Source organism: Quercus suber, unplaced genomic scaffold (genome assembly GCF_002906115.3).
Source record: "Quercus suber isolate HL8 unplaced genomic scaffold, Cork oak 2.0 scaffold_758, whole genome shotgun sequence".
NCBI classification, from domain to species: domain Eukaryota; kingdom Viridiplantae; phylum Streptophyta; class Magnoliopsida; order Fagales; family Fagaceae; genus Quercus; species Quercus suber.
Window position 1 is genome coordinate 257984 of NW_027070194.1, and position 14101 is coordinate 272084.

Sequence of the window (14101 nt, forward strand, 5' to 3'; positions counted from 1 at the left end):
TTTTTTTTCAATGCAAATACAAGTACACAATCAATGACTACTAAATCAAACCCAACAAAGCACTACTCCATTCACAAAACAAACCAATTCAATCCAATGCCACAAAACAATAAGCATTAATATGTCCAAGCAAACCAGAGATCACTAACAAATATCATTATAACTAACTAAATCAATGCCAATACAAGTAAAGTACAATCAAATTCTTAGATTTTGCTAATAATTGTTTATTTGATAATATGTTTTGGGTGGCTGAAATTATGATATCTACAAAGAAAATAACCTTAATAGATTATCAAAACAAAATTTTATCCTAATATTGGTTCAATTAATCATTGTTAAGTTTTATTAATTTTTTTTGTTTACGTTTTTTTGGTGTTTTGGATTGTTTCTATATTAAATTTATGATTGTTCTATAATAAATAAAATATAATTACCAAATGCATTACTCATTATTAGATTAGTTTAAATTGTAATTTTTTTTTAATAAGACTACCATAAAAATAATTATATGCGCAACGCGCAGGTTCGCGGCTAGTGACATTAAAGACTTTATTCAATCTGGTAAAATCCCTAAGCCACCCATGAACTTCCCAAACATCAAGACTAATTGTCTCACCAACTACCACAACACCCCACATTCTTGAAATCCCTTTAGATGAACCATCAACAAAGCCTCTAATTTTGAAACAATTAACCACAGTTTCCTTATCTTGCCTTCTCTGTTTAGATAAAAAAAAAAAGACACTCTAAAAGACATATTTGTTTAAATAAAAATACATCTTTTCTCTCACATCAACTGTCGTACCAATGTTTACACACATAAAGTAAAGATTTTATTTATACACGAGTACTCTGACAACAGTAATAGTTTCATAAAAGGTTTTTATTTTTATTTTTTATTTTTTATTTTTTTGAGAAGAAGATCATGAAAGAGTTAACCAAATTTTATGAAGTCCTGAATTAGCATTATATATATATATATATATTTTTTTGAGATAAAGAATTAACATAATAAGGTTTCTCATATCTTATACAAAAAATTTAATAATTTACTTTTTATTTTTGCTTAAACTTGTAGTTGACTTTTTGTTAATGATATATATATATATATATATATATATGGTTATTTAGCTCATAAAATTTCTCATTCTCAAAAAAGNTTCTCAGTATACTAAAAACTTTTTTTAGTATTTGGATTCAATTAATTTCATGTTTGATTTTGGTTTAGTTTTAAGGTATTATAATTGGTTTTGGATAATCAAGGTTCACAGTGTTTGGCTTTTCATGGGAAAAAAGGGTTACCATAAGCGGACTTATCAAATAATCATGGTATGCCTTTTTGTTCTTTAGTTCGTGTTCCATGATAGTCTTGCATACATGCAAATGAGAGGCTTTATATGGCTATTGAAGAAATCATATATGCTTTGAGATCTTTGAAAGTTGACAATTTGTCATCTCTAAAACATTTCAGTATCTTGTGTTGCATAAATAAAATTATTCTTCTGTTTATTAATCTTTGATCTTTCCATAGGATGGTGGTCATCTTCATGGTTATAGTACTGAGGAGAGTCAAGGTATGTTGTCCATCTATCACTATTAGTTCTGCTCTGTTCTTAATGATGCATATTTTAGTGTTCTTTGTGCTACCCCTGGCCTTGCCTACGGTGGTTAAGGGTGGATTGGAATTGATATAGGTCCATGTTTGTACTCAAACTCAACTCAGCTGAGCCTTAATCCATAAGGAATAAATAGACTCTGTAATGATAATGATTAGTACATCTGCAGTTAATGGCTCTACTCGCAAGACATCACAGAAAGAAATTCCCAAAATCTGATCATGCTTCTTTAATAGCATTCTCTAACGAGGTATCTCACTCTGTATATTCAGTTAATTATTGTCATTTTTCCTAGTCCTATGCAGGAAAGAACTGTTTACATTCCTCCCTACCTTTTTCTTCTATTATTTTCAGGTAAAGCAGAAATTTCGATCCCTTTGTGCAATTGTACGAATTTCTGTAGCATTGCAGCAGCATCAATGCATAAACATTCAAGAAATGATCCTTTCAATTTCACATGAAGGTTTCAAATTGGTATGTGCCCGTCTGAATGTCACCTAGCTAATCATTTAGTTTTGTAGTCTAATGAGAAGTTGCTTGATAATGTATAGCTATTCTATGAAGCTTATGGAATGAGTTTTTTTTTTTTTTTTTCTGCTCTTAGAAAGCATCAATTTAGAACATAAAAAGTGGAGTAAAATAAATCTGTTATGAATGGAAGTGAATCGTCACATAAAGCTTATGTTGCAGTTTGTTTTGCTGTTCTTTTTTCTTTTTTTTTTTTTTTTTCTTTTTATGTTAAGTAATGATGCATTATTGAAAGTTAAACAAAAGTGATCCCCAAGTAAACAGGAAGTTACCAAGGATGCAACAAAGTTTCAACTAAAACTACATAAATCTAAAAAATCATCTAAGGTAGAAAAATAATGGCCAGTTAAGGCAGCTGACCAATCAAACATGGATTGTAAAAGATACAATTTTAGCTACACAGACAAACACTCAATCCAATCGAAAGTACGAAACCCCTCTCCTTCCAAATAATCAACATAACCCAATGAGCATGGTTCCCCACACATCATAGAATGATGGTTACCAAAGTCCCCCTTCCAGCACTCCATCAACTCCAGCACCCTTTTCGGCAAAATTCAATTCAACTCAAAGACAAAACACCATAGACCATAGATCGTGTGCAATGTCACAATGAAGCAACATACAGTCGACGGTCTCCCCACTGTGCTTACACCTCAACACCAATCAACAAGGCATCTATTCTGCTTCTGAAGATTCTTTATGGTAAGAATTTGTCCCCAAACTGCAGGCCACGTGAAAAAGCTACCTTAGAAGGAATCTTATCCTTCCAAACGGTTTTTACACAAAAGATAAGGGGAGTGACCTGTAATAAGAGCTTCATAGTAGGACTTAACCTCAGATAAACCCACTCCTAGTAGGGGTCCCAAACATCTGGTCTTCCTTAGCCCTTGTAACTTTAAAGAAATACAGAAGACAAAGAAATGATTGCAAAATCCCAAACTCCCAATTATTAAACAGATCTAGTGAACAAAATATCCCATTGAAGAACCCCAGAATTCCAATTCGTATTTTCTGCCATGAACGCCTTCCTTATTTCTGGCTATATGGTACAACATCAGAAAGCATCCTTCAGGATTGTATCTCCACACCATAAGCCGGAAACGAACTTTGAGACCATCACCCAAACAAACTTGACATACCGTGAAAGCCTCCCCACCCTTTTTTAATATACTTCCAAAGGGACACACCATTATGGTCCCTTAAGCACACAGGAAGTCCAAGCACCCAATATACACCCATACTTCGTAGCCACCACACTTCTCTATAAAGAATTAGTTCAGTGGCATACCACCAAAAGCCAGTTCCCCAACAATGCATTATTAAAATGCAGGCTTCGCACAAAGTGCTGCTTTTCTTGGACTACTTGTGAAATCCATTTATCAACAAAGTTGCTTTCTTGGACACTGACATTACACTTCATAGTTTATATGTGTTATATAGATATAGTATATCATTGTGACACCTCATTCTCTCATAACAATGGTGAAGGTGAGTCATGGGTTTCAAAATTCATTGTGTGTGTCTCTAACTTACCAATAAAAAAAATTTGAGTTTCCATCAGTTATGCGCCTCCCAAAATAATTGATTTGTCCTTACAACAATATCAAGTATTGCTCTCTATAAATCAGTACGTATGGAAATCCTCTTTCCAAGGACACTTCCCATTAAATGTTAGGATTCATTAATCTTTTCATGTTCCAAAACCATTAATTTAGGCAAGTAGTTTTCTTGTTAAATTTCATTTTGTATCCTTTGATAATATACTACCATTCTTGCCTAAATCGACATTGTTGATGTAACTGGACTGACTTGCAATCTTTCAATCCTATGAGTGCAGTTGGGCTTTTAAACTTTTTTTTTTTTAAAGTACCATATAGCAAAGGCAAGTTGTTAACCTGTTTGCATTTGTCTTACTCACTTTGCATCATCCTGGCGCATTTGCAGGAAATAGGTGATTCAAAAGATCAAAATTGTCTGCCCCTACTACCGCACAACCTTTAGCTTGACCACTGTGGCAGAGTTAGGAAAGAGTTGGAAAACTTTTAAAAGGTAGATTTTCTTACCTGCTCCCTGATTATGATTTAATTTTGGTAGATATTTCATGAATGTGGGTTAAATTGCAAAGTTTATGTCTTTAACATCTATTTAATATGCTAGGTATTTCAGCAAGATTTGTCTGTAGTAGTTCATTCAAGCACATTGGAAATAGCAGTAAAGAAGCACAAACACCATAGCTATCATGCATTAGATATGACAATAACAAACGCTAAGAATCGACAAGAAACAAATGTTGTAGGCATGCAAGCAAAGCTCTAAAAGACCATGGTGATAGCAAAAGAACTGCTAAAAGACAATCAACACTAGAGACAAATCTAAAAATGAAGCCACTGATAAGCAGAAGTAGAGACAAGTGTGATATCTGTGAATCATTATAAAGAGACAATTTAACAGCTTAAGGGTTCCCTGTGTTGGCCGAGCTCATGGATCTTCTCAAATTATGTTCCTACCATTCATGAACCTAGACTGTACTCCTTTCTTCGGTGCCAAACCCAAACTTAATTAAAAGAGATAAACAAACACAAAGTTTCCTCACAATCATCAATACGGGAGGGAGAAATTGAGAACAAAGTAAGTAAACAATGGCCATTTTGAAACTGAAAAGTAACATTTCCTAAAATAATTTATATGGGTTTATCCTATTTCACAAGTTTATTATTATTACTTGTTAAAGATAAAGATTTGAACAAAACAAACATCAATAGAAAAAGAGTCTAAAAAATATGAAAAAAAAAAACCCATAACAAGTAAATGATTAGATGATTATAGAAAAGGAGAGGGAGAGACCTGGATGTGGTGGAGCTTGATGTGTTCCCACACCTTCTTGATCATTGGGTGCGAGAGAGGACTCGGTGGCGCCGTCGAGGAATTGCCGAGTTAGGAAGAACTGACCACCTTCTGACTGCCGATGTTGGAACGAGCTGTAGTAGTGAGAGAGAAGACGATGAGGAAGGCGGTGAGTGAGCGAGAGAGAGAGAGAGGCTGAGGTGAGCTGAGAGGCTGAGGTGAGGCTGATGAGGTGTGCGACTGAGAGAGCCCAGTGAGAGAAGAGAGAGAGAGTGAGTGAGAGTGGAGAGGACTGTGTGAGAGAGGCTTTAATTTGAAAATGCCCTATTAAAAATCGACTTTCAGAGAGTCGAGGTCTATGTGGACCGACAGATCAGAGCCAGGTGGCGTTAATGACCACGTGGACGACCACGTCAACGCTAGATGCTCTACGTGGACCTCAGTTTTAGAAACTCGAGTTTTATGTGGATGCCACATTGATATCACGCCACGTCAAACCGCAGAAACGAGCCTCAAAAAGTCGAGGTCTGACTATATAATTCGACTCTCTGAGACTTGAGTGTTACTAAATTATATTGTTTTTCAACCGGGCCAACTAACTATATAGTTGGCTAATTATAAAAAAGTTTTTAGTATACTGAGAAACTAAATTGAATCAAAAATCAAATCAAAACCTAATATGTAACCCAAATACCTAAAAAGCCTGAAACAAAAACAGAATACATGCCCACTGTCAAATTGTACTTTCAAAATGTAGCAAAACCAAATACCATAGTTTACTAAAGACATAAACCGATATTGTGGCTGCTTCAATGTGTGAATCCCTTTATTTATAAGCTTTTTCTACCCATAATTATCTTCCAAAATAGACCTTAAAAGTATAAGAGGATTAAGAAAACTGACCAAAGAAACTTGGTACACTACACTATAAATTAGGCAAAAGAAATACTTCCATCATTCATAAATTGAAAAGAAATCATCTCAATTGAGTTAAGTACTATATAAAGCCTTGAATTACTGAATTTTCTCATGTGACTGCATAACAGATTCTCTACTAATCATCTCAACTTGTTGAAATTTCTTGGTATTTAAATATCATAACTGGTTGCAGTTCTCTACTTATCACCACAATTCACAGATTAGCAAAGTAAACTAACAAATTTAATTTAAACTAAACAATTTAAAACCTTCAAAACTGGTTACAATTCCTTTTACTATTGTTTCACTTTTGTTTCTTAGTACTAAAATGATTCCCAATGAATTTTCAAGAATGGCATACAACATGAAAAATCCAAAAAACCAAATATCTGAATGAATTTTCAAGAATGGCATACATCAAAATGATTCTCACTTTTGATTGTACTTTACTTGTATTGGCATTGATTTAGTTAGTTATAATGATATTTTGTTAGTGATCTCTGGTTTGCTTGGACATATTAATGCTTATTGTTTTGTGGCACTGGATTGAATTGGTTTGTTTTGTGAATGGAGTAGTGCTTTGTTGGGTTTGATTTAGTAGTCATTGAGTGTGTACTTGTATTTGCATTGCTTACCTTTTTTGTGCAGTATGGTTGCTGCAAATGTTGCACGGATTAACCATGCAGAGCCTGGACCCATTGACACGACGTTGTTGACACAGCAGCCCAACCATCGGTCTGAAGCTATTTGGAATGGGCAGGTAAAATGCAACACTAAATCTTTATGCATTATGTACATGCATTTAATTCATACAATGTATACGCTGCACCTGTCAAATATTAATCCATGGTTCTGTTTTGTGCAGGATCCAAGGACCCTTACCTACCGCAGCCGTAGTTCAGAGTTCTTCAATCGAGAGCCAATGGTGGACGACCGAGTCGTTAACATTATGAAGGCACTTGGTTTGGAGGGACTCCTCTGGATCCCGGGCAGAGAGATTGACCATGGCTTAATAACGGCCTTAGTGGAGCGATGGCGACCCGAGATGCACACCTTCCACATGCCACATGGTGAGATCAGTATCACATTGCAGGATGTGGAGGTTCTTCTCGGGCTTCCTGTTGATGGTGACGCTATAACAGGGAGCACGTAGAAAACCTGGCCAGCGGTGTGCCGGGAGTTCCTTGGGTTTGAACCTATAAATCAAGACCAGCATAAGTAATTAGATGGGTAGAGGATTCTCATAAGCCAACTTTTAGAGCAAGTTGCTGGTCCATTGCCGGCTAATGCTGAAGAGGATGACGTGCATAAGTACACACGATGCTACATCCTAGCGCTACTGGGGGACACAATATTTGCGGACAAATCCGGCGATAGGGTGCATCTAATGTGGGTACAGCAGTTGGAGGATCTTCGCAACCCACATATGTACAGTTGGGGAAGTGCTTGCCTTGCATGGTTGTACCGAGAGTTATGCAAGGCAAGCGATAGGGGCACCAGTCAGATCGGTGGGTGCTTACTATTGGTCCAGTATTGGGCATGGGCTAGGTTCCCCTATTTGTGCCCTGCAGTTGAGCGTGGCCCGCCAGTGGGTGCTTACGGTCCTCCAGTGCGTGCGCCATAGGCCCTGAAGTAAGTCTTTCTTGAATCCCATCCCCACTCCTTTTATTTTGGACATAGTGCATTCTCCCTTCCAACACCCACTACACCTTCTTTTTAAGTAATTATTATTTGTCAGTGAATTTTTTTTTTTTTTTTGTTTTTGGGTGGACTGGGCAACTAATTGTTTTTTATAAAGGCAGTTTTGGGCAACCCTTGATGAATTGGAAATTTTTTAGAGAGTCCATTATTGTTGTGAAAATGTGCTTGGGTGTGAAAAAATAGTATTTTTAATATTGTGTCGTGATAACTAATAACTTCTACAGCTTTGTGACTGTCATGTGCCTTGTATGTGCTTTGTTTTTTATAGGGACTGTTGAAGTTCTAGTGATATTATTAATTGAACATTATCTTAGTTGATATATGTGATTACATTAAATCAAATCTAGGTATGCTTTGAGCATAGCCGGAGGTATTCTTGGACAATGCTGAAGAAAATGATTAGAGAGAGCAAAGACAAAAATGAGATTGTGAGGAACATGGAAATATAAGAGTGCTTAGGTTTAATTGTTATATTTCAATACAAAAGTTTCACAGTTGGCCTCAATTTGCAGGTTATAAAATTAATCCCTTAATTTTATTGATTAGTTGTTACTTTGAAGTTAAAATTCAATTTAATCCCTTAATTTTACTTCCATTATCAAATTAATCCTTAAGATTTAACTATAATCAATTTTGTTCCCCACTTTTGTCAAAATGAGCTAATTTGATCCTTTTGCTCAAACATTCTAACAAATGAAGTCATTTAATAATTTTTTTTTTTTTTAAGTTGAAAATAAATATGCCAAATTTTCTATTACATGATATATCTCATATTCTCATTAATGTTCTCAATTAATTTTTTATTAAAGTTCTCATTAATTTTTTTTATCAAACAAAAAAAAAATTTAAATGGCGTTATCAAACAAACATTGTTTGATAATGTATTTGAACAAAAAGAATAGACGGATTCATTTTCATAAAGTAATGACTAAATTGACAAATATTAAATTACAGGGACTAATTTGACAATTAAAGTGAAAATCAAGGGATAAATTGAATCTTAGCTTCATTTTTATTAGCATCATGCCATCATCATGACACAATTAACCTCATTAATTGTGAAAAATATTATGTATCTAGAGTTATTGTTAGTTAATTATATGGCTATGTGTGATTAATCTTTTAGAGGAGATATAATCTCTTCTCTTTGTTTTTTTACCAAAACTCAAAAGAAGCTAGTAAATAATACGTATAAGCAATGGTGGGTTCAAGAGTTACGTCAATGCTAATAACATATTTTGTAGTACTTCATTTCTGTAGCTATTGTTTGTTTTAGAACTATTGTTCAATAAATCTGTGTGCTGTGGGTTTGATTCAAAAGTTAAGCTTTTAACTTCCATTGCTGGCATTGGATTTGAATTGGTTATTTAGTTAGTTATCAATGGGTTTTTGTTGGGTTTGATTCAAAAGTGTTTGATTGTACTTTACTTGTATTGGCATTGATTTAGTTAGTTATAATGATATTTTGTTAGTGATCTCTAGTTTGCTTGGACATATTAATGCTTATTGTTTTGTGGCATTGGATTGAATTGGTTTGTTTTGTGAATGGAGTAGTGCTTTGTTGGGTTTGATTTAGTAGTGATTGATTATGTACTTGTATTTGCATTGCTTACCTTTTTTGTGCAATATGGCTACTGCAAATGTTGCTAACTGCTTACCTTTTTTGTGCAGTATGGCTGCTGCAAATGTTGCACGGATTAACCATGCAGAGCCTGGACCCATTGACACGACGTTGTTCACATAGCAGCCCAACCATCGGTCTGAAGCTATTTGGAATGGGCAGGTAAAATGCAACACTAAATCTTTATGCATTATGTACATGCATTTAATTCATACAATGTACACACTGCACCTGTCAAATATTAATCCATGGTTCTGTTTTGTGCAGGATCCAAGGACCCTTACCTGCCGCAGTCGTAGTTTAGAGTTCTCCAATCGAGAGCCAATGGTGGACGACCGAGTTGTTAACATTATAAAGGCACTTGGTTTGGAGGGACTCCTCTGGATCCCGGGTAGAGAGATTGACCATGGCTTGATAACGGCCTTAGTGGAGCGATAGCGACTCGAGACGCACACCTTCCACATGCCACATGGTGAGATCAGCATCACATTGCAGGATGTGGAGGTTCTTCTCGGGCTTCTTGTTGATGGTGACGCTATAACAGGGAGCACGCAGAAAACCTGGCCAGCGGTGTGCCGGGACTTCCTTGGGTTTGAACCTATAAATCAAGACCGGCATAAGCAATTAAATGGGCAGAGGATTCTCATAAGCCGACTTTTGGAGCAAGTTGCTGGTCCATTACCGGCTAATGCTGAAAAGGATGACGTGCATAAGTACGCACGATGCTACATCCTAGCGTTACTGGGGGACACAATATTTGCGGACAAATCCGACGATAGGGTGCATCTAATGTGGGTACAGCAGTTGGAGGATCTTCGCAACCCACATATGTACAGTTGGGGAAGTGCTTGCCTTGCATGGTTGTACCGAGAGTTATGCAGGGCAAGCGATAGGGGCACCAGTCAGATCGGTGGGTGCTTACTATTGGTCCAGTATTGGGCATGGGCCAGGTTCCCCTATTTGTGCCCGGCAGTTGAGCGTGGCCCGCCAGTGGGTGCTTACGGTCCTCCAGTGCGTGCTCCACTGGCCCTGAAGTAAGTCTTTCTTGAATCCTATCCCCACTCCCTTTATTTTGGACATAGTACATTCTCTCTTCCAACACCCACTACACCTTCTTTTTAACTAATTATTATTTGTTGGTGAAATTTTTTTTTTTTTTTTTTGGGTGGACTGGGCAACTAATTGTTTTTTATAAAGGCAGTTTTGGGCAACCCTTGATGAATTGGAAATTTTTTAGAGAGTCCATTATTGCTGTGAAAATGTGCTTGGGTGTGAAAAAATAGTATTTTTAATATTGTTACGTGATAACTAATAACTTCTACAACTTTGTGACTGTCATGTGCCTTGTATGTGCTCTGTTTTTTATAGGGACTGTTGAAGTTCTAGTGATATTATTAATTGAGTAAATATCTATAACATTATCTTAGTTGTTATATGTGATTACATTATAGATTTAATCATAACATTACCTTCGTAGGAAAGTTGTAGATATTGATCCATTGTTCTTAATTGTGCTAGGTGGTTGTGGGTCCCAAACAAGAAAAATAGGCCCGCCCACATCTTCAGGGACAGGTATCGCGAGCAACTAGCTTCAATGTTGCCAGGCCAGGTATGAAAATGCCTTGTTTTACACGTTTAGGAACAATTTTATAGGTTTGGTTAATTTTGAAATATAAAGCCTAATGTCTTGTGTACTTGTTTTTTGGCTGTTCTAGGTGGTGTGGCAGCCATATGAAGCTGAGTTTGACGACCTTCCGCCGTGGTGCGTTGCCGGGAGGGCTGTGTGGACGGCAACAGTGCCGCTTGTGTGTTTCCACATAATAGAGAAACATACACCGGATCGTGTCGTTCGTCAATTTGGGATGATCCAACAAATTCCCCGTTTTATTGACACTGATACAGTCCTACATAAAATTGATTTAAGGGGGAAGGTCGGTGTGAATTGGATGCGGAGACATGCTGTGCAAATAGTCCACTGGCGTAATCGCCTTCAACGGCGTTTTGAAGTAGTGCTTGGTGAGATGCCTCCACATCACGAGTACTTTGGCTGGTTCAACAGGGTAACTCGGAGCTTCATCGATAGGCCCGGTGCTAAGTTGACTATGCTGGTAAGTTCTCCATGTCTTCTACATCTTACTGTACTTGTTAGCATGAAACCATTGTTTACAAAACATAATATATGTTATTACATTTTCTGCTTAGCACTTGCTCTCCCTATAATTTGCAATTATTACTACCAGATCCAATTTAAAACCAACATTTATTTTATTATCGATTGGCATTGTTGATGATTTACGCGTTACTAATGTGGGTTTTTCATGTGCATGTTTCACTTGTCAACTGTTTGTCGAGGCATCACCCAGTGGGCACGGAGGAGCACGAGGACATTATTCATGTGCTGACGGCAGTGCATCATATTAACCGTGTACAACCTCCCATCCCTGAGGCCCCGAATGAGTAGGCAGCTACTCCTGTGGGCCCAAGCAGTACTGAAGGCCCAAGCACGAGCACAACTTCGACGGGATGTCCCTCTCGTCCGCCTGTTGCTACCCCTCAGGTTGTCCCTACTCCCGATTCCTCTCCATACACCCCACATGCATCCCCTAGCCTTACCATCCCTGCATTCACCTCACATCCATCCCCTAGCCTTACCATCCCTGCATTCACCTCACATCCATCCCCTAGCTTTACCATTCCTGTATTCACCTCACATCCATCCCCTAGCCTTACCATCCCTGCATTCACCTCACATCCATCCCCTACCCTTACCATCCCTTCATCCACCCCACATCCATCCCCTAGCCCCACCATCCCACATCCATCCCCTAGCCCCACCATCCCTCCACCCACGCCACATCCTTGTCATGGGTCTGACATTCGTCCACCCCTCCCACAGTCATTTCCTGAGCTGTCACCCATTCCATCTTTTGACCTGGGTCTTCATCCAACCCCACCTGAGATGCAGCAAGAGCCACCCTCCCATAGTACATCTATTGCCCCTTCTTTAGCCATCGACCCACCCCATATTTAGGCTGAGCAGGCTGTTGGGTTACCTGCAATGGCAGAAGGTCGGCCGAAATGCATATCAAAGCCACCTCCTTGTGGGACAGGGGGGCACAAACATGGACACAAGGCTGGGCCCGAGGCATCTGACGAAGAGCATGCAAGACCTCCTCCTCGTTATACGAGACAGCCTAAGGTCCAAAAAAGGTAACTCCATTGATGCCTTTTGCAAAGTTTATTTCACAATTTATGAGCAACTAAACAACATTCTTTGTTCTGATGGTTAGTTCATTATATTCTCTGATCAAATTAAGGATTTTCATGCTCAAATATTACCCTAGGAACAGTTGTACTTCCTCCTCATTTATATAACTTCAACTTATTACTATGCATTATAATTATGAGATATCTAGAGCATAAAGGTCTGAGATATTAAGTCAGTATGCAGTTTGCTTGTAAATGTTACGAACAATTGAATCTCTCCTCATTCTATATCATGGACCATATTTTTGTTGGAGAATGACTCCTATAATCCAACAAAATTCAGGATTGCTTTCAGAGTTTCTTTTTTTGGAACAAAAGACAAAATTTTTTTTAAAAAAATTAGTTATATTCTTCTAATGGTTAGTTTTGCAAAAATGATTCAAGGAATTGTGTTTATAAAACAAGTGTCCCTTTGATCAAGTGAAGTAATATATCTTCAAGTAATGTGTTCTGGGTATGTGGGGAAACACGTCATTGAAACATAGGAGTTATTCCATTTTCTTCTATGGAATAAAAACTTAGTTCCCTGATGAAATGCAGTTTCAAAATAACCTTTTACGAATTAAGAATGGTCATAGTTTAAAATAGGTTTAAGTGGAAACCACACAACTAAATTTTGAAATCTATAACAAAGGATCTTAAAGTAATGTCGCTCTAACTCATTTTCATTTGTTACTTTCATGAAGATGATGATGGTACAAAAAGGCTGGAAGCAGCAACAAAATAAGCTTTCAGCACAATAAAAGCAGCAACAATTCAACTTTTCTAATGCCAATAAGCCTGGACAGTCCGGATTTGGTTGATTTTGAAGTGGCTGGTAATTATTCTAACTTATTCATGGTTTTCAAGTGGCTGGTAATATGGACACTGAAATCTAATACCTTTGCCAAAGTTAGAGGGGCTGAGCCTCATGACGTTGGGGAGTACTAAAATGTGCTCTATTAATGTGGAGCATGACATGTAATTCAACTGAAACACATATTTAATTAAAGTTTTCTTCTTACTGCCCCAAGATGTGGACTCGCAACTGACTATAAGTAGTTACAATATACAATGACACATTCTATTTATAGTAATTCTGGCTTCTATTCTTTAATTTAGTTTTATTCACTAGCATCTCTAGCTTCTTTAGAGTATTGGATCGAAGTAGTGCTTGGACAATGTAAACAGGATTGTTAACCCCTACGTAATTGAATTTCATTGCTATATTATCTTTAAACCTCTGCGATCCATATCAGTTATATTTCCTTCATCTTAAAACTAGAATAGTGAGTCTGAATTGGCATCTCAATTCTCATCTATGAATTTCCAAATTAACATAAATTATGTTGCTGGTTAGTTTTTATTCATGCATATACTGCCCATTGAGAATGTGTCCTTTTCTATTTACTTCAATTTTACGAAACATCTTAGTTTAACATAGTGGCTACTTATTTTTTATTCATAGGTAGTATTGGCTGCTTATTAATACCATTTTATTTTGTTTTAGGTATACTTATAGAAGGAAAAGTGTTGTGCATCACTTGGCATTGTTGTATTCTTATAGATCCTCTAATGTGGGCTGCATATGAGGAGCTTTGTGTATTAGGTTTGTACAAAA

The 14101-nt window shown here is 37.1% G+C and overlaps 1 protein-coding gene and 1 long non-coding RNA gene across 2 annotated transcripts; both read left to right on the plus strand.

Annotated features, from left to right (window-relative positions):
- Nucleotides 1-1696: 1696 nt before the first annotated feature.
- Nucleotides 1697-4130, plus strand: LOC136064764 (uncharacterized). The gene is made up of 3 exons (XR_010626375.1): nt 1697-1869; nt 1974-2093; nt 4095-4130. It is a non-coding gene; the product is annotated as an uncharacterized LOC136064764 (long non-coding RNA).
- Nucleotides 4131-9534: 5404 nt separating this feature from the next.
- LOC111984248 (serine/threonine-protein phosphatase 7 long form homolog) lies at nt 9535-12265 on the plus strand. Its single transcript, XM_065766934.1, has 4 exons — nt 9535-10268; nt 10753-10843; nt 10950-11342; nt 11696-12265. The coding sequence occupies exons 1-4, from the start codon at nt 9697-9699 to the stop codon at nt 12263-12265; spliced, it is 1626 nt and encodes a 541-aa protein (XP_065623006.1). The 5' UTR covers nt 9535-9696.
- The last annotated feature ends 1836 nt before the right edge of the window (nt 12266-14101 follow it).